Source organism: Blennius ocellaris (assembly GCF_963422515.1).
Source record: "Blennius ocellaris genome assembly, chromosome: 1".
Lineage (NCBI taxonomy): Eukaryota > Metazoa > Chordata > Actinopteri > Blenniiformes > Blenniidae > Blennius > Blennius ocellaris.
This window is the reverse complement of record NC_137650.1, coordinates 13,541,117-13,565,773: the sequence shown is the minus strand read 5'-3', so window position 1 is coordinate 13,565,773 and position 24,657 is coordinate 13,541,117. Positions and strand designations below refer to the sequence as shown.

Sequence of the window (24,657 nt, the reverse complement as noted above, 5' to 3'; positions counted from 1 at the left end):
AAAAGATGAATGGAAGTACATAGATAAATGTATGGAGTGTTGTGCACAACAGAGTTACACATTGTAACTCCCTATTAACTCTTATCTGTATATTTTACTTAAGTTGTAGAATATAGGACCACTATTCTTACTGGGATGGCTCTAGATAACAGCTCATCTTTTCATGGAAAAGTGAGACATCTGTTCTTATGTGTACCTGTGAGATAGATCACTGTATATTTCAGAGCTTTTTATAGTGGCATGCTCTGCTGTTGTTCTCCAGATCATTAATTTCCATGAGTGTCCATCGGGCTTGAGTTAAAAATCTTTTTTTTCTGTGAGGAGGGTTTACTCCAGTCAGCATGACACTCGGTTTCTTTCAACTCTGCAAACTGCCTTTATTTTGTCCTTATGAGATACAGACCGTTTGTTTTTGAATGATAGTTGATTATGACACCTTCTCTTTTTAAACTTGGTTTTTTTTCAAACCTCTCCTTAAACTCTTTGTTATGCTTGTATTCAGAACATGTTTTGCATTTTCAAAGTTTGTAATTTACTGTAAACTGTTTTTGCTGTTTATGGACAAGACTTTTACAAAATAAACTCATTGGAATGCAGAGAGAGGCGGCATTGCTCATCCTGCACGCGCGCACACACACACACACACACACACACACACACACACACACACACACACACACACATTCCCTCTTAATTTCAAAACTTGATAATGTGTTATCTGACATCCTCACCAGGACAGTAGAACAAGAACATATACCAGGGCTGTCAAACATAAGGCCTGTGAGCCAAAACTAGCTGCAAGAGGCTTCAATCCAACCAAACCAGCAAGCAAGTTGTAAACACTTCGAAGAAAACATTGATTTTTTTTATGAGATATATAGATTTATGAGGTATATGAGGCTGAGATATCGGTGATGCTGCCATGAAATACAGCTACCTTGTTGCTCAAAGCCATGCTGCCAGGGTGCATTTGTAAAAACATGCATCATGTAACAGCTGCAAGAAGTTTTTTGGGGACATTTCACTGTATTTTGCATTAAAGGTTTAATTAAAATTGGGATATATTTTTGGAATGTTGTTGTTTTCCATTGTAATTGTTTGTTTTTGTAATCATATTGGAATTTTTACATTGACTTTGCTTCATGTTTAAGCTTTCATTTAAATTTAGAGGCTGTTATAGCACTATTTCAAGATGAAGTTGTGCTATATATGGCCCCTGACCTCAAACGTATTTGACATTCTTGTTTTAGACCCTCGTGGATTATTATCTTGTTCCATTTGTTCTCTAAGACGTTCTCACATATTGTATAATTAAAAGTGGCGTTATGATGACATTGTAATCATTTTCAGCAGTGATTCTTTAAACTGAAATATTATGGCGTTATTTCAAGATGAAATTGTGCCGTGTGGCCCTGGTCTAAACAGAGACTACGTTACCCAGCAGCATTGCGCCTCTCTCTGCGCAGCCACCGCGCGTAGCCTTGGCTCGCGACGGCACCGGCGCGCTGACGCTCCGCGCTGACGCACGCGCAGTCCGCAGCTGCATTTCGGCGGTGAAAAGGAAGAAGCGACGCAACCAGAGCGGCGCGGAGGGAATCCAGCGGCTACAGCGACAACACCGAGTTATCGTGCTTTCCAGCATCGTGGCAGAGAGCAAACTTCGGGGACATGGCTGATAAAGAAGGTGCGGAGGACCAGAAGTTTTCTCTGCAGGTTTTTCTCCGCGCGCCGCCTGGTGCTCCGTTAGCATGACATGCTAGCTCTGTGTAGTGAAGTCCTGTCAGGCTTCTGTGGTGTTTAATGAAGAGGCAGAATTGGTCTTCTCCCAATTGTAAATATATAGGTAGTACTTTCAATATAATTTAACAGATGTTGTGTTGAGGATAATAATGGGCGTTGAGGCAATTGCAAACAGCTTATTCATAACAGCACTTTTTCTATAAACTGCCACAATAAATGTTGGGCTTTTGTGTGTTCTATAACGCTGAAAACAACGTTTCCTTTGCTTGCAGTGTATGATGATGCAGTGGAGGAAAGGGTGATCAATGAAGAGTACAAGATCTGGAAGAAAAACACTCCTTTTCTCTACGACCTGGTGATGACCCACGCATTGGAGTGGCCCAGTCTCACTGTGCAGTGGCTTCCAGATGTCAACAGGTATGCAAGAGTTTCTCCAGATATTGGACATGGTTCCAACTGCAGTTTGAACATTTGTGACATCTTTAGTCTCTTTACTGCAACTACTGTTGTCTGATGTGGCTACACCAGGTCCTGAAAATTCTACAAAATCTTGCATCTTCAAGTCCTGGTGTTTATTATTTTTCAGAGCTTTTTCGCTAACACCTTAACCCCCCCTCACTTTTCTTATTTTTTTTAATATCCACACGTGCCTCCATATTCTGGAGGGCTGTTTAAACCCGGCATTAACATGCATTCAGGGTGACGTGGTGAAAAAGTTAAATCACATGAGTAAAATTGTGTTCGGTCAAGTCTCATGTTGGTGTTGCTTGCAGGCCCGAGGGGAAGGACTACACGGTGCACAGGCTGGTTTTGGGGACTCATACGTCCGACGAGCAAAACCACCTTGTGATTGCGAGTGTCCAGGTACCAAATGACGACGCACAGTTTGACGCCTCGCACTACGACAGCGAGAAAGGAGGTAAGAATGCACAAGGACATCTTAAAACTTACTCAATTGTCAATGTGTCTCAAAATCAGCAAGTGAACAACATAGTGACTTTGATAAATACTTTATTTTATACAACAGAGTAATGTCTGCTCCTGAAGCTTTCAACTAAGATTTTTTGTTTTGAGCCCACTTGTGCAAAACATTGGAGCAATAATATTTTAAGAGCTGTGCACCACTTGTGCAAGGCATCATCAATTGGTGTGGTTAAATTAAATCCACACAGCTAAGAAAGAAGAAATACAGATATCAGAATACTCACAGATTATTTATTTTCAGTTTGTTTTTTTCCCTGCACTATAAAATATTTGGCTAAGTAGACATTGTACATCATGAAGGTGTAACTAAAGACATAAGTAATTCCTGCTTACACAATACATGTCACTGTATTACAGGGACTAAATGCAGACATTAGGCTCCGGGAATATTTTGGTGCATGTTGTGCCCATTCGGTGTGTTTCAAGGTCTTTTCTGTCTTGTGTCTTCTCCAGCAGGTAGGTCCTGTTTTGTGTCGGTGGGCTGAAATCTGTCCCCTCCGTTCGTCTGCTTAGAGGTAGTATTAGCATGTTAGCACACCACTCAAACAATGTGAAGGTGCAGTGAAAATCTCAGTATCAGCACACACACACAAAGCCAGCATAGCTTCACTCAATAAGTGGGGAAGAATTTGTGCACTTGTTGTGCTTTCACAGATAATGAGTGTGTATTGAGAAACTTATTTTCATTCATGTGCAGCCAGACCTAATGGATCTTTTGTGAATGTGTGTAACTGAGTGTCACAAGTTTATTCTGGACTTTTGTTTCCCATTGTCCAGCCTCGGAAAAACTACAGCCCGAGTTTGCTGTGTTTTCAGAGTTTGGTGGATTCGGTTCAGTCAGTGGAAAGATCGAGATTGAGATCAAGATCAACCACGAAGGAGAAGTGAACCGAGCCCGCTACATGCCCCAGAGTCACTGCATCATCGCCACTAAAACTCCCACCTCTGACGTGCTGGTGTTTGACTACACTAAACACCCCTCGAAGCCAGGTTCGATCACCACTGCTTACGTGTTCTAGAACTGCACACGTGCTTGCTCTGAAGTCAGTCACACCCACACGTGGTTATGTAAATGGCGTGTGTTTGTTCCAGATCCGAGTGGGGAGTGTAGCCCTGACCTCCGGCTGAAGGGACACCAGAAGGAAGGATACGGTCTCTCCTGGAATCCAAACCTCAGCGGAAATCTGCTCAGTGCCTCTGATGACCACGTAAGTTAGAAGAGTGAAAATCGAGCAAATCTGCAGTGGTGCCACAAAGTGCCTGGAAAGGGGAACGATTGGACTCAACTAATTGCGTTTGGTCAGAGCAGAGCTGGAAGGGGTTTTGCAACCAACTCCACTTTAAGTGGAGATGTGTGACTTGAGCATTTCTGTGTGAGAAGGATTTGGACGCTTTAGCAGGTTGCAGTGACGTTATTTCATTTAGACTGTCACACACTGTTGCTCGGGAGAAAAATTTCCATTCTAAATGGGATGGTACACGAATTGAGTAAAGTCAATATACATTTTTTTCCCCGTCTATATTACTGAAGTGATTTTTTTATTTTTTTTTTGTAGCCGTCTATTGTAATTAGTTTTGAAGGTCAGGAAACTTTGGTTATTCTTCTGTATAATATCATGATTCCTGAACAATTCTCACTGAGATGCACGGATTGATTTTCAGATGGCTCCTCTAATGTAAGCAAAATTAGCTTTATTTGCTTCAAAATACTTGCTCGTGGTACTCAAAACAAAACAAAACCCCAGTTTGTTGGGGTTTAAGAGCAGTGATCAGGTGAAATGAGACTAACGATGATTTAGCGTCGATAACTTGGTGGTTTATGTTGGATAATGATACCAGCGGTCCCTGGCGGGTGAGAGGTAAGTGCAGAAAAGCTTGTGACTGAAAATTCATCGCTCAAATCTCCACTGAGGGCCACGTCATGAGGACACCTGTTGGAAAACGTGCTCAGCCATACACGCGGATCCCACGATCAGCCGTGATCAGAAACATAAAGCACAATTTTCATGTTGGATGATGATGGCTGATGCTGACTCATCGGCTCAGTATCCTTTCATTTGTTGTGGGAGTCCGCTGTAGAAGTTAAACCACTGAGAAAGCATCCATGAAATGAGTAATACTATGACATTCACTCTCACTTCTAATTGGCGCTGCAGCAAACGTTCTGATAGTCGGCTCGTCATCAACTATGAAGACGGCGTAATGGACTCCAAAAGTTATTTAGCGAGCTGGTTATTTTTTCTTTTTGTTTATTCAAGTTTGCAAAAGATACAAAATGTAAAAAAAAGGACTATTTTAATATGTTGCAATATTAAGTTTCTAAGAAAGAAAGCGGAATGTTGATCCCTTTGTGGAAATTCTTTTCTGCATTTAACTCATCATATTCATATTAAATACACATACAAACAGATATTTTACCCACGTTTTATTTAATTGAATCACAGTAAAATCAGCAGCAGTGATGATAATAGTAAGTGTTTTATTTGCGTATTTCTGTAGAGTTTGTTTCATGAGACGATGTCGATCACAGTTTATTCATACTGAGAACTATCAACATGTCCACATGGTCTCAGGTCAGACTTGCTGTGGTGCGGTCAACCTTGAGACATGCTCAGAAAACAATCTTCATTCCACGCCGTCATTAACGAGACTCCTCTGATTCTCCCGGGAACATCCTTTTCTGGATACATTTGAGGAAATTCTAGATGTGAGGCATTGTGGGAATAACTCAAAACTCTCAAATGATGCTGAAAATGTAAAGTGAAGGAATATTTAATGAGTCTATGATGACCCGTCCTATGTCATCATAGACTCATCATGTTTCCATTATCAATTCTATTCTGTGACACACGAGATCCACTTTGAAAAGCCTTTTCCAGAAAGACTTTTATTTCAGTTTAAGTTGGCCCCAAACTGTGGATGCTGCACTGAGTGTCGACCATTACATTTGATTGTTGTTGAATTCTGTCAAGCACGTTGTCTAAGACGGCCTTAAAGCTGACGCACTGGGAGAATAGAGAAAACGTAACCCTGGCAAAAGACCAGCTCCCTCCCATTGAATGTCTGGGCAGAGACGTTCATGTCCTTCGGGGAAAGTTGGCAGCTCGTCCTTCTTTGTGAGCCCCGCCCTGTCAGAGCAGCCGTCTGAAGCGATCCCCTCACTCTCCGGATTCTTAACACGGCTGGACCTCCCGGCTCGGCACAAACCGTCCTCACATCCCAGACAAAGCAAATGAATGAGACGCTGAATCAGATTATCCACGCCTCGTCCGTGGCTGTTTAGACATGTTTGTTGTGCGAGGGAGAGAAACAAAAACAAAAACAAAAAACGCTTTGATCCCTCTCCAGACCATCTGTCTATGGGACATCGGGGCCAGCTCGAAGGAAGGCAAAGTGGTGGACGCCAAGACCATCTTCACCGGCCACACTGCAGTGGTGGAAGACGTCTCCTGGCATCTGCTTCACGAATCCCTCTTCGGCTCCGTTGCTGACGATCAGAAGCTCATGATGCAAGTGGTGGATGCAGGTTCTCCTTCTCTTAGTGTTTTCTGCCGCCTCTGACTCTCCTGTCCTCCGCCAGATGGGACACTCGCTCCAACAACACGTCTAAAGCCAGCCACGCGGTGGACGCTCACACCGCTGAGGTCAACTGTCTGAGCTTCAACCCCTACAGCGAGTTCATCCTGGCCACTGGCTCCGCCGACAAGGTGAAGGAGACACCCGACAACACAAAGTCCTGCTTCACCTCGCTAATTGTCATAACAACAAAACTAAGGTCGAGCCCTTTTTGTGTTTCTTTCTCTCAGACTGTTGCTTTGTGGGATCTGAGGAACCTCAAACTCAAGCTGCACTCCTTCGAGTCGCATAAAGATGAGATTTTCCAAGTAAGCACTGCATTTGCTTTAAAGGAGACGAACACTAAACAAAGGACTTTGTCGTTGCTCCTGTGTTCATACAAATGTATTCTTCAAATAGTTCCTCCAAATTATGACAGAAACTTGAATTATAGCCGATGACTGATAACTCGGCTTGAAGTCAAGTCACTTCTGTCGTTGGTTTTACACTAAACACCGCAGAGCTTATCAACACCGACACATTTAGATCAATATGTATTCATTCTGCAGCTTAATCCTATTTGACATGGTCTGTGCTTGTTTCTATGGCAACAGCAGTGTCACTTCCCAAATGAATGAAGCAGGCTGTCGTATTGCTCGGAGACATTTGAAGAGCATAAAGAGACGTTTGTGATTTGAGCGCAACGTTGACTTGTTCTGCTCTTTAGGTGCAATGGTCTCCTCACAATGAGACCATCCTGGCCTCCAGCGGCACCGACCGACGTCTCAACGTCTGGGACCTCAGGTAAACATCTCCACCTTCATCCAAAGCTGCGATCGTAGACCGTACAGACTCAGAACACTGGATAATCTCAAACATCACATTGCACTGACTTCTTGTACTTCTTTCTTTTAGTAAAATCGGAGAGGAGCAGTCTGCAGAGGATGCTGAGGACGGACCACCGGAGCTCCTGGTATGTCGTCTTACTTGACAATCCCTCCCCACATTCTTGTCTGTCCTATCCTTCGCTCTCCTTCTATCCTCTAACCCCAACCAGACCTCCACCTCCGAGTCCGTTTCTTCCGCTTGCGTCCTGTTAAAAGGGACTTTTTCCTTTCCACTTTCTCCTCTGCTTGCTCATTTGGAGTTGTTTTTTTTTCTGTTTAATTGCTTTAAAATTACTTGTGTTTTGCGATAAAAAAAAAAAAATTGCAATTGGACTTTAAAGTTTGAGAGGGCACGTTCAACTTTTGTACGAGTTAGCCATACAGAGTTTGGTGTGCGGGGTGGACCTTAAATAATCGAAGAATTGTATAGGATGCAGAATTGGTAAATATCCTTTTTGGCAGTATCGTTTTTCTTAGAATAGTTTCAAATGTCTCATGATGCGTCATGAGACATTTGAAACTATTCTAAGAAAAACGATAATGGCGACTTTAAATATAGAATTACTACACTTGTATGGATATGATTGTATGAAAAACCTGTATTTTTCATGTCATTAACTCCTAATTGAGACATACACATACACAGCTTGGTGACATTTTAATTGCACAGGCACAAAAACTTGGACATTCAATTTTGGCCTCTGAGTGATGAGTCACAGTCATGATTTAAAACCCCCGTGTTCGTCCCTCAGTTCATCCATGGTGGACACACGGCCAAGATCTCAGACTTCTCCTGGAACCCCAACGAGCCCTGGGTCATCTGCTCCGTGTCCGAGGACAACATCATGCAAGTGTGGCAGATGGTGAATACCGCCCCGCCGTCAACGCACGAATACACGAGTTGTGGAGAAAGTTTGCCGTGCCTGTCAAGTTTCACTAACTGCTCCTTGTCTCCATTCGAGGCGGAGAATATCTACAACGATGAGGAGCCAGACAACACCCCTGCTTCAGAGCTCGAGGCTCAGGGATCGTAACCCAGCTCCAGCCCTGTGTATCCTCATACCCCCCCCCCTCCCCCTCCCCCTCGAGCTTCACACCCAGTCCAGTCTGTCCTTTCCCCTCTCTGGCTTCTCTCAAGTGCAACAGGAACTGCGGGGGAGTCGGAGGCAGCTCAGACTCGCTCTCAATTTTGCTTTACACCCAGGTACCGAAAAGCACAGGTTTGAAATGCTGTCCCTGCTCAGGTGGTCGCCCCGGTAGCGTTTGTGGTGAACCGACGCAACGTCGCCAGAAAACGCTGCAGACCAGTTAAATTTGAAAGGGCTCGTGTGGATCGCTGTACAGATGCTCGAGCGCCCTTGAAAGGTCTCCTGTCCAGTTAAACTCCTCCACCCTTCCTTTTCTGCTCATGATATTGGTCCCAGCAGACATGTTTTGGTTCCCCGTCGAACATTCCCTGCTGCTTCCGCCTTCCTCTCATCAGGTACATCAACACTTTTGGATTCTGTGGGGCTGAGTTAGAGCACTTGAGGGAAATCCACTTTCCTTTTCTTTTTTTTCCTTTTGTTACATAATGTGAAACCGCAGTTTTTGTCTCCTGCGCCACAAATTGCAATAAAGCTTTTGTAACTTTTCAAAAATAAATTTGGGGGATGCCTTTTTTCTTTCTATAAATACATAGATAATCCGAGCACACAAAAAAAACAACAGGTTTTACAAATTCTACAAAATGTTTATTGAAAAGCAAGACAGGACTAGAAGAACATTGTACAATCAGAGGAGAAGGGTTGTGGGCTATTTTTTTTTATTTTTTTTTTTTGTTTAGTGGAAGGAAAAACAAAAAGCTCTCCAAATCTCTGGTGACTTTTGCCTCGTTTCACAGTTGGTCTCACCTGCAGAGGTAGATTCTGACGTTACCTGAGAGTGAGTCTGGGGCCAAGGGAAACGAGGAGGAAAAACACACCGCAGCGGCCGCTGCAAGTGGTCAGCTTTAAGGAGGAAATCTGTACTGCGATGTTTACAGACTATAGTGTACTGACATACAGGCCTCAGACCTCACAGGAAGTGTGGTTCGTCTCGCAGGGAGAAGTCGAGACGATGCCCGACCGAGGAGTTAAGAGCAGGACAGAGTGAGGCAGCGAGGTGAAAGAGTGACATCGGGGAGGAAAAGTGCTCAATGACAAAGTGAAGCATCTCTCTTTGAGCCCCGAGAAGAGGAAGGAGGCAGACATCACCACAAGCGAGATCTGGAACTGCAGGTACATTCACCTTATCGAGTGCTTATATATGCCCAGTTTCCTTCAGTCGGAGTTCCTACTCGTACGTATCGCCAACAAAAATCCACTTATATGAAAGAAAAGGAAATGACATTCAATATAAAATCCATAGTTAAGTTGCTCTTCTGACATCTTTCACATGAGGTCATGTGTCGGTGATGATAACCTGCCGACTCGTCACTTCTTTGCCGCGCAGACTGAAAATCCAACTAGACGGTTTGGTGAGTGGACATTCATTTAGTTCTCATGCCAATACACCAGGATATGTTGACATGTCATTCATTTTAAGAGTCTTCGGATTTAATTTGAGTCGATTCTAAAAGCCATATAAACCAATTGCATTTAGAATCACATCACCAACAAATGACCATCAGTCAGCCACACACACACACACGATACAACACCGATGTTCATGAGTGCACTCGCACACAGGAGTTTGTCTTCCACGTTGAACAAAACAGGCTGAATCCTTTCCGGTCCATCACTTCAAAGACTCTTAATGTCAGGGCCGTTGGCGGTAAAGAGAACTAACCCTAACCCCAAAAAAACAAAATCACTTATTACAGATATATTTAAATAATACAATGATTTTTTTAATCTTCCTTTGTCTTTATCTTTCTTCCATCCAGCCTATGCAGAGACATTAATTAAATCAGATGTTTGTTGGGTCATGAATCACTCGCCCGCTTCACCGCCACTTAACCCGATGTCCGGAAGGGTAGCTTACCGTCACCAGTGTCACGTACGCGAACCTCACTTCAAAAGAGAACTGCTTCTCTTCCAGCCAATCAGATTGCACGCTGGCTGGAAATTCAAACCTATGGCCGTATGTGATGTGATGAGAATTTCAAAAGAGACTACGAGAAGAGAGCGAGAGGGAAAGATAAAACCAAAAAAAAACCAGCCAATTAGACTTTGAGTACCTTCAACTGGGCTGCAGGAAGTCTATGAAAATAGTTATACTAGAAAAGAGGGAGTACTAAGTGCTCGCCACAAAGCCAATTATTTCAACCGATGTAAATGTGGGCAAAAGTTTCGGAATACAATCTTTAATACAATCACTTTAGTTCTCACGCGAGCACACACAAAGATAGGGGTTTGTGTGTAGAAATCTGCAGAACAGAAAGGGAATCTATCTCCACTGAAGATTGTTTTACTGGCTGGAGCTGCAGGCTCCTTCAGTCCTGCTGCGTGCTGGACGCCTCCGCAGGCTGGCTGCTCGGCTGCAAAGCCGTAGTGGTTTCGTCGGCGACATCCGACACGGGGTCCATTTCAGGTGGCCTGGGAGCTTGGTGGATGCCCCCCGTCTCCGGGCTGTCGCCCTGTGCCGAATCCTCGGAGTCGTCCTCCTCCTCTTCCTCCTCCTCAGCCGGCGGCTCCGGGGGCGTGGCTTCGGGGGGCGCCGCGCTCTCTTTGTCTCCCTGCTCCTGGAGCAGGCTGAGCCGGTTGTTGAGGTCGTTCCTCTCCTTCTGCAGAGCCCGGCACAGCCTCTCCAGCAGCTCCAGCTTCCCCTGCAGCGCCTTGAAGTGGCCGTCGCGCAGAGTTTTCTGCAACACAACATTGGCATTCAAGCCCATTTCTCATTTGGAAAGCTCAACGTGCGCGAGGTACAGACTGAGCCTTGCAAAAAGACATCAAGTGGACCGTGTATAGACGACTAGAAGCTAGCCCAGCGGTTTGGCAGTATTTTCATGGAGACAATGACACTGTTTGCACACCGACGGATTGATCCCATCAAGATGATATCGAAACTCATCACTACCAAGGCCTCAAAAGATCTACTTCTCGTTAGCTTAGTTGAAGGTAAATTCATTCTCGATATTTTATATTTACCACAAACATTCCTACTTCTCTCACGACCATTGACACTTCTTGAAATACTCCTTTTTTCCTAATTACAGGACAAACAAAACGTATAAACCTCACATTAATAGGGATACGCTGTTCAACCACACGCCATTAAATAATATATATTGCTCCCGTTTCTATCGAGTCACTGCAACATCAAGTTGAACCTGTTTTGACCTGTGAGCAGGTGTTCTGAAGAGACACGCAGGATCTTCTGACCACAGCGGGTTAGAACCTATGACCTCCTGTTTCCAGATCCAGCGCTGTGATTGATGATTTCAGTTGCTGTGTGGGCTCTCATGCAGGCCTAATTTGCAGGAAAGGGGTATTTTCCTGGCCGTTTTAGCAGTATTCCTGACTCAGAATGGACCTGACGCTGAGGGGAAAGTAGATGCGGGTAATCTGGAGCCTTTTTTAAATGAGCGTTCTGACTTGTGAATAGCTGCAACAGACACAGCAGAGTTGTGACACAATATAGGTTAGTGGTTTTAAACCGATTTTTCTTGGTTCCTCCTGAGAACGCTTCTAAAAAACAAGGCTCTGAATCCCCTCAATTATCTGATATGCCAAACCTAGCGTGAAGCCAAAATGCTCCTATTGTCGCCCAACAAAAAGAAGCAGAAATGGGCAGTTGCCCCAGATTCGAGGAAGTGTCTCATTATGGTTTGCTTTGACAGGTACAAACGTTTTTTTTGGCAACAACCACATTTAATTATTCTTTCCACACTGGCAGCATAGCGTTTTCCATTTCCTTTTTACTGCCAAAATTCTCCACCGCAAAGAGTGCAGAACAAGAAGCTCACCTCCTCTGCCATCTGCAGCAGGGCCTGGTTGTTACTCTCCCATTTGGTCCTCCACTGCGTCGTTTCCTTTTCCAGCTTCTTGATCTTCTTGGTCATCTGGAGATGAAGCCACAGTTAACATCCAGCAGGGGGCACAACTGAGACTCAAGCTTTTCGTTGTTTCTCTGCCCTTACCTTCTCCATCTCTTGTCTGAAAGTGGTGAAGACCTCGTTACTTTTCGCCAGAGTGCTCTGGAACTCCTCGAACTTGTCCATGTAGAGTGAGAGCTGAGAAAGCAAGGCAGCCACACGTCACTTTCAAACCTTTACGGCCACGGTGTGGATGTCCCGGTCCCCGGGGAGGACGGTCTGTACCTGCTGCTTGAGCTGCGTTTCCTGATCTTTCATCAGCTCACACTTGCGTCTGGACTCTGTGGCATCTTTCAGCAGCTGAAGCACCACAGCACAAGTCAGGGGTTTAATTCCTGTCCATACAATCTCACTTTCACTCATGCAGAATTAAAATCTGGAAAAAAAAGAAAAGGTTCTCACAAAGTCTCTCTCGAGCTGCTGCTTCTCCTCCACCTCCCTCATCATCTCGGTGATTCTCTGCAGCTTGGCATCCATCAGCTGCTGCTGCAGCTCCTTGTGTTTGAACACTTTGTCGATGTGCTGAAAGGAGACGTCGCATTTCTATCAGGATGAACAGCCACTGTGATCAGAGCCAGGAAGCACAGTGACGGGACTTATCTCTTCAAGCTTCTTTGGATCATTTATTCAGAATATATTCTGGCCATTGCTACCCACAAAAAACATTAAAGACAGCATATTTACAAAAAGAGCAAATAGATACTTGTGTTTTCCTCGTTCTCATGAATAAATAACCCATCACTAACCCTCACATCTTGGCATGGCCAATAATTAATGCAAGATACACAGACATAGTAAGTTTGTGAAAAGGCCAATACAAGGAAGTAACAAACTAACATACCAACGACCCTGCTTCATTTCAGACTGAGAAACTAAAGATCCCGTACAAAGAAATAATAAATGAATTCTCCTTCCGACCAGTCATATTCAGCTCACCTCTACAATACATGTGAAGCAACAAATTAATCCATTGTAATTATTTTTACTGTATTGTGACAAGCAATACTAAAAATTAGTGCTGGAACAGGACTGTAGAAATTTTTTTAACTAAATCTAATTAGAGGCTCCATAATCATTTAATGACACTTTAATGGCTCAGTATTTGATACATGAAGCAGCATGTTTCATTTCAACCTAATTCTGGGAGATGAATGGATCAATGAACACACACAATGAAGTTTACTCATCCGTGTTGTCAACAAGTGTGTAGTTCAAATGCAATACACTGACTCAACGCTGAGAAATGGTACAAGTTGGATTTAAAAAAAGAATTTTTATGGAATTAATTCCTCAATATCAATTTATGTCCCGGTCCGAGTCAAAATCCCAAACTTTTAAAAGCTACAGTGGAATATTTTACATCACGAAGTTTAAATTACTCTTAAAATGCTCCAATCCAGCCTGGATGTGTGAAAGAAGCGACAGACTTCCAGCGGTGCTCACCTCCTCCCTGAGCTCGTACTGCTCGATGAGCTTTTTGAGCTTCTCGGCCAGCTCCATGTTCTCCTGCCTGAGCTTTGTGTTGTGGGAGCTGTGCTGCTCCATCTGCACCTCGATGTCCCCCAGGGTCATCTGGAAGTGCAGCATGGCCTCCTTCCGCTGCTCCTCGTACTCCCGGGACCGCTGGGCGTTCTCGTCCTGCCGGGTGAAGAGCGAGGGGGGGAAACCGTCACAGAGTTTCCACAAGGAGGGGGTTGAAGAAGGTGTTTCACATCACATTGATGGAGGATAACTTATCAGGCCCCGTGGTTTTAATGGAGCTGGTTTGCCTCGTGGCAGTGTGGCGGCTACCTTCAGCGTCTTGTTGTGCCTCTGCAGCTCCCGACACAGACTCTCCAGCTTGCTGCGGGCCAGGATGGCCTTGCTGTGCTCTCCCTGCAGGTGGATCTTCTCCTTCACGATCTGGGACTGCTTCTTCTGCAGGGCTTTCAGCTGCTTCTGCATGCAGCGACTCTCCTCCAGCTGAACACAGCACACTTTCACGTCACACACCGTCACCACTTCATGATGATAATGAACCACATAGGAATGCAAAAGTCCACTCCACTCGCTTGGAGATCTGCCATGGGCTGATTGTACGCGACATGTCATTTATCAGAAAAAATGGAAGCCAATAAAGACCTGACACCAGTAATATAACACAGAGCAGAGCTGCGCTGACTTGTACTGGTCCTCCCTGGTGTGATCCTGCATAACCATGTAAACGTCTTCATGGTCTCTGCTCTATCTGTAAAATACCTCGTGTTGCTTTAATACCTTCGTCAAACTCACACATTGCATTGCCTGTAAAGGCCTGTCAGACAGTTGGCTCGCAGCTGCACCACACCATCAAACTCAGCTCACACATGTTCCGAGGCTGGAGCCACACTAGCTGCTCAGTGTTTTGTGATTTCCAAGTGGGACCTCTCACAGATCTGTCCGACCTCCACACATTTGACTCACCAGGTCTGCATATTTCTTGCACAGAGCAGCCAGCTTCTCCTCGGGAGTGGCGAGAGAGTTCAGGGCTTGCATCAGAAGAACCACTTCTTTTCCTGAGACGAAGAATGAATCAGAGAGAGAAGAAACAAGAGATTCAGATAAACACCCTTAACATATATACAAGCTGATTACCAGGGAACTCGTGTAGGTGATGATCTTTCGTTAAGTTTTTGGAGCAATGCTTCTTGGAAAGAAATTGTTAAACTGCTGGAAAGTCGGGTTATTTCCCTTCATTAGTCAGAAACATCAAAGCTGATTAGGTGGACTGTGCCTACGAGATTGTCTGGGCAAAGAGCTGTTGGCCACATCGCGCTGTTAATCTGTAGATGACTGCCTACGGTCCTAAGTGCTGACAGGATGAGGAAAAGGTCCTCTCAGGACGCCCACTTTTCGTCCGTCTCCGACACACCCCATTATACGATTTGCAGTTACGTCTCAACATCAGCTGGAGGTTGCTCTATGCTGCATACTTCATGCAGATTCTCAGCAGACACCTGAATGCCTCGTGGATACCAGAAGCTCCAAATGACATTTAGAAAAGCCATTTGCCAGAGAAGGTTTGGCAAATTCTTCATTGATGCAACCAACATGTTCAACCCTGAAGCTCATCTCAGAAACACGTTTACTTTTTGTGCCTAGTTTAGAAGTACAAAATTGCATATGGGGGGATAAAGAATAGAAAAAGCATTTAAGAGCGCCCCAAAACAATGTATCAGGCTGTACTTGACCCAGTTCCATCAAAAACAATACATTCTTTGGATCTGAGGATGATCGAGTACCAGTGATCGATCATCATTAATCATCAGCCACTGCATGAAATTCCGAGTCAGTCGGGTCTGATTGATATTTTATAGAGAAAAGTGCAAGTCTAACCCAGTAATTATTACTCTAATACGACACCGATGCTACGCAAGACACCACACGGTGTAGATACTATTTGTGACTGGAGGTGCGTCTCAGGAGCTTGTACCAAACGCCTTGTCCTCTCCAGCCTTCACGTCTCCTCCGGGATCAAGGTCCGCCTCTCCCAGGTCACTGGGGCTGTCCTCTCTTCCCGGAGTCTCCCCTCTCTCCTCGTCCGTGCAGCACAGGCCCAACGCAAACTCGGCCACCTCCTCCTGATGACACATGACACGAGTGTTATATGATAAGCGCAAAACTTCCCCCAAAATGTGCTTGTAGCTCAGAGTCGGCTGACAGCTCACCAACAAACAATAAAATGTCACTCACAGGTTTTTCTCCTGGTATGTATTATCTAATCAAACATCATAATAGCACCAGGGCTAAAATGAACAGATGCTATGGCTATAACAAAAAGACGGACCGAACTGTGATACGTTAGATTTATAAGCACTGTTTATTCTTGCTCTGTGTATTCAAAGTGACAGAAAAGTGGGATTAATTTGCAAAAAATGTGTGATTCATTGAAGAGTTTCTAACTAACCGAGTTGTTATCTGAAAAACCATAGCATCATCAACTTGAGTGTTTGGACTTAACACAAATCACATAGATATCGTTACACTCGAGAAAAAGATGTGCTCAGACATCACAAGTCACACATCTGATAGCGTGCAGTACCTACCTGACAAGGGCTGTCCAGATCAGAGGGAGAATCACTGCCTCCCACAATTCTTCTGCTCCCCACGTCGATCTCACAAACTCCTGTCGTCTCCATTACCGTTTATCACTGAGAACAAAGTACTGAGCGTTAGTACATACACGTTTAATCACCAGGTGGCAAAAATAGCTCACATCAAACCACAAAATTCTGTTTCACACAGTTTTAAGATGTACAGCAGGGTATATGTTACAAATCTGACTGCCCCCGTTCTTTCACATCGACCCCTGTGTGGCTATCTTCATATCTGATTTCTTCAGAAACATTTGTCTGGCTCTCTCCACACATTATAACCCCTTGTATTGTTGAGAAGGACAGTGCAGGCTTTGTGTGGGTGAAAATCTACCGAAGCCATAGAGGTAGTTTCTTTTGTCAGGTTATGTGGAAACACCTTGGTTGAGTGACGGGCAAATTAGGAGAAATCGGTGTCAACACATATTGGACTTATTGTAAAGCTGTATTTTGTAGACATTTCAACAGATGCAGTCTACCTGCATACAGTATATAGTTACAGTTTGGATCGAAAGTGATGAGACTGGAAGACTTTGTGAAAAGCACACAGCAGGAGTGTAACCACGTGTGTCCAGCAGCAGGCTGAGCACATTTCAGCCGATGCACAAAGCAGCATCAACGTGGAGGAGGTTTACACTGGAGCTCAATCCGATAAGGAAACCTCATGTTCACCAAATAGCCATGTGTCCTCTGGCACAATAACAGTAAATACAAGCTAAACCCAAACAGCAGACGGAAGCAAAATTAATCGTTTATTTTTTCAGATATTTTGTACTGTATTTAGGAAGATGATAGATAAGACGACTTGTTTTTTTAATACCACATTTATGACTCAGGTAACTCACGGAAGTTAGCCACCAAGCTAGCTCACCTCCTTAGTATATCTGACAAAACCACATTTTAAATCAGTTATTGTGATTGGGTGGATTTCCTGTGACAGGACCGAAAAAGACGAGATTAAATTCACACACTGGATTGTAAGTGTGTGATTGAACATCTACAGCCCTCAAAAATGAAGCACAGTTAGCTGGTTAGCTCCGCCGCTTCACTCCATGTGAGGAAAGTTGAGGTCAACCTCGATTCAGACAGACAACCTCAGTCTGCCAGCACTCTAAACACACCTCCACGCTGTGCTGGAAAACTTCATACATTATTTTAACGTTGAGCTTTTCATGTGATCAACTCACTCAATGGTCACTGATGAGAAAAACAAATTAACCAAGTTAAAAAAGTTGAAAAGACACGGGTAACTGCGCCAGTGTACTTATATCATTCGAGCCGAATTCGAAAGTTATAAATCGGGGTCTAAATAAAGGTCTTAAAGTGACTGTTGGTGGTATTTTGGCTCAACAGGTGAGCCGGGAAGCGGTAAAGTGACGGGATTGTGAGGGGAGTCTGGTGTGACGTCCGAGCGACTCGGAGCAGAACGGCGCGTACGGGGCTCACGTTAGCCTCGAAGCTAACATAGCGCGCATTTCATCAACATGTACACACTTATACAACGCTTCCACACAAGTCAGATGTTATCACCGGAAGCAAAGAGCATCTGGCGTATTAACAGCCCCAGACGACGGAGGGGCACAACACGTTAAAAACAGGTTTCGCTATTGTTAGAGGGGCTAATCCTTGGCTAACGGCTAGTTGGCGACGAGCTAACACTGGAAGTGAACTTCACTTCAGCGAGGGTGAAAGTGAAAGTAACACGCTCAGTCTGACAAGAGGTTCGTTTCCAAAGTGAGTGGATGTGAGACAAAGTGAGCGTGATACAGTACCAGCAACTCAGATCTGTGGCTGAAGTCCGCAAAGCGTTCACCTGTATGTGTTTTCAATGTGTGGATAAAGCAGTCGAGTAAAGATCCCTACCACTTCCGTTTTCATATTTCCACAATAAAATCACGTCGAGCGCGTGTCCGCTGCTTATTATTACTTCAAAACGAAGTAATAATACTATAATGGTATATATGCTATGCTATATATGCAAGTCATCTTGATATATATATACATAGAGAGAGAGAGCGAGATAGATAGAGAGAGAGAGAGAGAGAGAGAGAGAGAGAGAGAGAGAGAGAGAGAGAGAGAGAGAGAGAGAGAGAGACTCGCTCACGTTTTAATTTGAAGCAGCCGGAAGTTTTTCAACATGTTTTGTCGTGACGTAACCATTTGACGCAATTCGATTCGAAAGCAAAAGCTGAGAGCTCTCTTCCAGGACAACACCACCAACCACCAACAGCAGCAACAACTAAAACAACAATCTTAAAAACTGCCCAACCGGCGTGGTCATCTCATGAAAGAGCTATAATATATGTATATTGATCTCGTTTATTTTTCCACACAGTCAGTTGGTAAAGAGTCTGATTGTACAAATTCCAATTTTACTCTGTCTTCAGTGTTCATGAATTGGTGAAGGCTGAAATCACCACATCTACACATGTAGATAGTTTGCTTCAGAATATTATTCAATACAAAGTTTAAGGAAAAAAACTAACTCTGCTGGTTGTAATGAGAGGCTCCCCCTTATTAGGCTTTCTTATGAGCTCAGTAGAATTGAATAGAATACCCTTTTTGTTTTATAAGATGGAATTACGAGTGCTGCTCTCTGATCATGGTGAGATCCACAAAAGTTTTGTTCTCTCCAAATACTAATGTAATTTCACAATGGATGAGAGATGGCTGTGAGCCACCATGTGTGCAATAGATAACGGACCACAGCGTGAAATGCTAAATGAGGCTGATTCATTACAGTTTGTTTTTCCACACCCGCAATGAGCAAAATGCTGCTTTGGATCATCAAGAACCCATCAGTTCATCTTGTTTACTACTTTATCTGATTCTTGTTGACTGCCAGTGAAGGCAGGTTACACCCTGGACAGTTCATCAGATCAGTCCATTACCGGACAAACAAAGACAGAAAAAAAAAAAAAAAAAACATAAACTCCAAAGCAAAATCAGCAAAAAGATCCATTAATTCTTGATTCAAAGTGTTCCTGGATGTGATGGAGTGAAGTAGAATCTCACTAAGTGAAGTGTATGGAGGTGGAAACAGCAGATAAAGCACTTCAGCAGACTAGACTGGAACCATGTGGAGAGCTATTCACGCAGGGAAAAGACAACAAGTAGATGGAATCATGTTCTGTGGACACATGAGACCAAAGAAGAGCAAACTGATAATGCAGTGCATCAGTGTATTTGCCTACTGGGACACATGGGTTCCGCATCAGCCTGCTGTGGGGTTGTTTGCCTGCCTGTGGTACTGGAGGCAATAACTGTGTCACAGGAATGAGGAACAGAGAGGAGGCTCATGTCAAAAAGCTGTGTTTGAGTTGTGAGTAACTGGAACGAAAAACGTTGGCTGTTTAAAAGCTGCCTGCAACATTTGGCCAGAAATATATCCAACTGAAACACTTAATTTTGATTTAACCATTGCAGACATAATACAAAACCTTTCCAATAAAATTCTCTAACGTATACCTGTAAATATCACTTTTCCTTCTGGTTGCAATAACTCCAGTTTGCTTAGGTCACTTTGGTTTCAGGTTCTTGATTCTGAGATAACTTGATGGCACTCCACCTAAGTTTCATGTGTGATATTCTGAGACTTGAACTTGAGTATCAGTTCAAAGTTGCAACTTAATAGTGATGAAATGGGTCGAACTTTAATTTTGACTATTTAAATCACTTAAACACAAGTTTCCGTCGGTGATCTTTGACAACATGTTAAACATCAAATGATTAATGAATTGCATTCGTAGCCAAACACACTCTCAGTTCTGAACTTAAAAATGGGGATTATCAATAATGTGGTGGCCTTGGAGGCTCAGCAATGAAAGTTAAATGTGATTTTGGTTACAGCTGTATAATAAGTGCATCACGCAAATGTAATACTGGCAGTTTAAATCGTGATCCATGCAGGCGGATATCATGTTTCAGTTAAAAAATGAATTCAGGAATGACGTCTAGTGCCACCAGATGTTATTTTTTAACCTTCGAGGTGACCCATATGACGGTTTATAAAGAGTGAACACAATCAATTTGAATCACAGCTAATATAAATCATGTACGACTGCGCTCAGTGAAAAGAGAAGCCAAAAAGACCATGATACTGTTTGTCGGTGAGCATGTGGAGCGAAAGCTTGAATAAACCGAAGCACATTTCAAGTCTCTACACGTTCCCCTGTCAGACTGTCCTCAAATCAATATTAACCTGCACATGAAGGAATTTACTCAGTTCCATTTCAACATGTACATTGTGTACATGATGTACTGTAACACACCTTGTACAAGTGTCAGTAGTAAAGTCATCCCTGAAAACTATATCTGATAGACAGAGGTGGAAGTAATGAATTGCAAATACTCACAGTACCATTTTCGGGAAGGTGTAGTCTGATGAGTATTATTTAAAAATGCAATTGAACACTGACCTGAGTACAGCTCACAGCACGTACCCACTCTGCTAAGCAACTGTTGGTGGCAATAAATCTTGTGCAATTAGAATTAATATTTACTTCTCTTTTTAAGTGTTTCTGCATTTCTAAGGTCGTGCAGTGGTTTGTGCTCTTGACTCATGGTGTTGATGTCATGGGTTCAAATCCAGGCCTGACCTTTCTGTGTGGGGTTTGCATGTTCTTCCTCTCTGCGGCTTCTTCTCTGGTTTCCTCCCACAGTCCCAAATATTTGATTATCCACAGGCAGAATCTATTGGAGTGTGTCACTTTCCAGGCCTTTCTTCATGAAATCTTTGCTGTATATTATATAATGAATGGGTTTTATGTTGTATGTGTTTTTTCATGCTTTAAATAATGTTTGCTACACGTATTTGTAACTTGGTGCTGCTGCCATCTTGGCCGAGCCTTTCCTTAAAAAACAAGATCGTGAAATCTCAATGCGATTCACCGGTTTAAGCTTAGAAAAACAAGCCTGCGAGGTTATTTTCTGTCCTTAAAATTGATTGAAGGGGTGAACGTGAGATATATGGTCAACCGGTGATGGATTGCAGGCCGCCTTCACTCACAACTTCTCTGCTTTACTTTGCTGTTTGCTTGAAGCTTCAGATTCCCCCTGAGTGCTGACAATCAGGTGTCTGTTTCTGAGCAGACAGATATCGAGATGAAGCTCTGCGGCCAGTGGACATCCCATGTCTGACAACACTCGCCCCCGCACAGCAGGATTTATCAGAGAATACCTCCTGAATTTGGGAGTGGGGAAGATTTAATGGCCTCCAGCAGGACTGACCTCAACCTCATGGGATCAGCTGGAGTCTGTGCCAGAGTGACAAACACAACCACACTGGATGAGTTATAACAAATGGTTTTCGAGAAATGGAATCCATCCCACAGCAGTGTGTGAGCAGTCTGGGGATCACTGTGAGGAGGCGGAGGAGGAGAGGGAGGGTGAGGAGGAGGAGGAGAAGGAGGAGGTCCCAAACTGTTTTGTTGCAAACAGTAAAAATATTTACAAATGTTCCAAAGGTTTGGTCATGTATTAGGTATTTGCCTAAAAACATGACCAAAACACAGCAAAGGTCATAAAAGTGTTTTTGCTTCTTCTTTTTTTTTCTTTTCTTGTTTCTATATATTTTGGGAGATAATTCTCCTTGGCTCTTCTTCTGGGCTATTACTGTGTGTGAAATGTGGCTTTTCCTGCTTTGTGGAATGTGTTTGTGTCGTAAATAATCACTTATCATTGTGTTATGGTGTCTTATTTGAAAAGGCCCTCTTCTTGCCAGTTGCTATGAATCCAAATACACGTACAATGACCCAAAATACAGTTTTGCTTTGTTTTTAAACTTGAAAATAGATCTGTATTGGCTGTTTTGTACTGATCAAGAACCTCTTCTATTTTCATTTGGCATATTGAGCAGGGATTTTGATTCCCTGTTGTCCAACCAGTTTTCATGACCGATGTATCTCTTGCCTTTTTTTTTAAAACAATATTTTCTATCAGTGTATTTAATTTATGTTAGATCCCCTAGAGTTATTCACATGTCTTCTTGTCTGTATATTACCAAATTCACAGTTAGTCTCAGCATATACATAAAGCAGATTCATTTCTATAAACTTTAAAGCAAGTTTAAACAAATGTTTATAAGCTGTTCTTACTTATTTAATGTCCCCTATGAGCCAATTAAAAAAAACAAAAAACAAAACAGTGAACTATTGACTTTACGGGTGAATGTAAGAAAAATGCCATAATAAACACACTGTTTCAGATATCAATTGACCACATTTGTAAACTAATCAAATGACATCTGTTACAATGGACTGTTTTCTTTGTGCCCATTACAATGTTATTTTGAGAAATATTCCGTTTTTCTGTTTTGTTTTTTTTTAACAAATTTTGTTTTTCTAAAAACAATTTCCCATGATGGTTGCATCGATTGTACAATGTCTTGGTTGCCTTCTGGTTTGAATGAAGGTTGCAGATCACTGATGGGGAAGCTGCTCTGCCATTAGGGGGCGCCAGTGTATGTGTTTCTCAACCTACTGCCATTAATAGAAGGATCAGACCAATTTAATTAGGTCAATCACACCGTCGCCATTATCTTTTCGGTCTGGCATAGTTTTTGAAAGATACACATGGGATACTATGGCTATTTGCTCCGTCTATTTCCAAGGCCTTTCATGCTGCTTCATGAAAGAAAGCACAGAAATACAGCCAATACACCATCGGCTGAAGCGAAAGCAGCTTCAACTGACTGAAATGCCAGAATCGCTGAAAAAAACATCCCCGATTCAAGTCCTGACTAATCCTAAAGCTTTCATGTTCTCCCTGTGTGTGTGTGTGTGTGTGTGTGGGTGTGTGTGTGTGTTTCCCCCAGTACTCCAGTCTCCTCCTGCAGTTGAATACCATGTTTGAGATTAGCTGATGACTGTTGTGTGTCTTGTGATGGCCTGTCCAGGGTTTCTTCTGTCATGGCCCATGGTGAGTTGGTACGCGTTGTGGCCTGAGGTGACCCCTGAGCTGGATGAAGCAGGATGGGAGATGGAAGGGAACGAGAACACCTGTGCCAATGACATACTCAGAAGTGTACTTTTATATGGACTTGTATCAAGATAGGAATCAAGACTCCCAGGTGATATCACAGTGTCATAGTTATTACTTATTGGCGGCCCTCCTCATCTTTATTGTGCCCACAATGATCACTGACATTGATCATCCCGTTGTTTGGGTTTTTGATCATTGGTCTTAACTGATGAATTGTTTTACTTGACTTTTTTCCTGCATATATTTAAATGATCTAGATTGTTCCTGATAAATTATCGATATTTAATTAGGTTGTTGCACAGATCTGATCACAATCACCCGGCGGTGTAGTAAATTTCAACCGGGGAAGTCCTTCTCCCATCGGCTAATCAGCGCACGGCAGTGTCGCTGGAAACGGGATCTGATTGGCTCGTATCAATCGATTGTTGCAATATCGAAAGGCGATTGGTCGGACTGGTCGAAGCTCCGCCCCCTCCTCTCTCCTCGGCGAGGACGTCGATGTCCATCCAGAGCGGAGGAGAAAGACGGCAGAAAGAGGAGAGCGGGAGTGGAGATTGGCAGGAAAAAAAACAGCGGAAACCTCCGTTGCTTCACCGGGATCAACACACAGAAGAGTGGAGGAGCTAACGGGAGTCCTGCACGGTACGATCCTGTTGTGCTTTTGTTGTCCCGAGGCTGATAGTTAGAAGCAGGGGGACACACTGGTGTCAGATGACAGCAAATCGTGCTGTTCTGCTCCTTTTCTCTCCCTCAACATGGGTCTTTCTCTGTATTTACTGCTAATTGTTGAGCCACCAGAGCTCTGTGAGGAGGGCTGATGCATGTTTGTATCCTTGGAGTGTCACATGCGTTACTGCTCAGAGGAAAAGGCACTTTTGCCTCCTGGTAAGTTTGCACAGGGTTTCTCTCGCTCTCTCCTCTTTTTTCTTTCTTTCTGTACTTCTGACTACCTGCACTGATAGCTGGTCCTCATGGAGAGTCTGACCCCAGGACCAAACAGGACACTGAATGTGGCCATTACTGTGTAACCTGACCTGCATATAGCATTCAGAAGAAGCCCTTCATACCTGTAACATCTGGCTCTGCAAAGGGCAGCAGGAGCTGACCCCTGGCTGCAGCAGCAGGGGGGAGGTTGGAGGAGAGATCCTCTGAGATCTGTGCTGAGACCTGAGGGAGCTGCTCCACAGCTGAGTAAACCGTGGTCACTGTGGAGTTGTGGTGATTTGGGATCAGCTGCATGCCAGCTGTGTGTTCCAGGTTCAGATCACAGTGTTGAATTTGATCCCTCGTGTAAGGTTTGGTTGAGGGTGGACAGGGGCAAATGTGTATTTCATTAAAAAGC

General features: G+C 43.6%; 3 protein-coding genes across 5 annotated transcripts in view; 2 read left to right on the top strand and 1 right to left on the bottom strand.

The window, feature by feature from the left end:
• The first annotated feature begins 1,546 nt into the window (after positions 1–1,546).
• Positions 1,547–8,763, top strand: rbbp7 (RB binding protein 7, chromatin remodeling factor). 2 transcript variants are annotated; one of them, XM_080500867.1, is made up of 12 exons: positions 1,547–1,684; positions 2,013–2,157; positions 2,514–2,659; positions 3,541–3,714; positions 3,817–3,932; positions 6,073–6,233; positions 6,305–6,431; positions 6,531–6,608; positions 7,007–7,083; positions 7,195–7,252; positions 7,919–8,029; positions 8,129–8,763. In XM_080500867.1, the coding sequence occupies exons 1-12, from the start codon at positions 1,669–1,671 to the stop codon at positions 8,198–8,200; spliced, it is 1,281 nt and encodes a 426-aa protein (XP_080356993.1). In that variant the 5' UTR covers positions 1,547–1,668; the 3' UTR covers positions 8,201–8,763. The 2 variants fall into 2 exon arrangements, with proteins under 2 accessions (XP_080356993.1, XP_080356992.1); XM_080500866.1 differs by having other exon boundaries at positions 3,502–3,714.
• A 114-nt stretch (positions 8,764–8,877) lies between these two features.
• txlng (taxilin gamma) lies at positions 8,878–18,189 on the bottom strand. The gene is made up of 11 exons (XM_080516717.1): positions 18,107–18,189; positions 16,287–16,391; positions 15,674–15,821; positions 14,665–14,756; positions 14,014–14,184; positions 13,666–13,860; positions 12,625–12,744; positions 12,448–12,522; positions 12,268–12,360; positions 12,094–12,189; positions 8,878–10,989 (listed from the first exon to the last, which is right to left on the bottom strand). The coding sequence occupies exons 2-11, from the start codon at positions 16,377–16,379 to the stop codon at positions 10,621–10,623; spliced, it is 1,452 nt and encodes a 483-aa protein (XP_080372843.1). The 5' UTR covers positions 16,380–16,391; positions 18,107–18,189; the 3' UTR covers positions 8,878–10,620.
• Positions 18,190–23,834: 5,645 nt separating this feature from the next.
• ccdc102a (coiled-coil domain containing 102A) overlaps positions 23,835–24,657 on the top strand; it is a 73,150-nt gene continuing 72,327 nt past the window's right edge. The window contains exon 1 of one of the 2 annotated variants that reach the window (XM_080506746.1): positions 23,835–23,957. The gene's annotated coding sequence lies outside the window, so the exon portion shown is untranslated. The remainder of the gene's footprint in view (positions 23,958–24,657) is intronic. The other variant, XM_080506747.1, reaches the window with a different exon arrangement.

Bases quoted from the DNA above. Each gene is read 5' to 3' on its own strand.
- rbbp7 (XM_080500866.1), top strand. The intron at 7,084-7,194 runs GTAAACATCTCC...TCTTTCTTTTAG, and splicing joins CTCAACGTCTGGGACCTCAG to TAAAATCGGAGAGGAGCAGT. The intron at 7,253-7,918 runs GTATGTCGTCTT...TTCGTCCCTCAG, and splicing joins ACGGACCACCGGAGCTCCTG to TTCATCCATGGTGGACACAC.
- txlng (XM_080516717.1), bottom strand. From the start codon at position 16,379: ATGGAGACGACAGGAGTTTGTGAGATCGACGTGGGGAGCAGAAGAATT. The intron at 15,822-16,286 runs GTAGGTACTGCA...ATGTGTCATCAG, and splicing joins ATCTGGACAGCCCTTGTCAG to GAGGAGGTGGCCGAGTTTGC. The intron at 12,745-13,665 runs GTGAGCACCGCT...GTCTCCTTTCAG, and splicing joins AGTACGAGCTCAGGGAGGAG to CACATCGACAAAGTGTTCAA.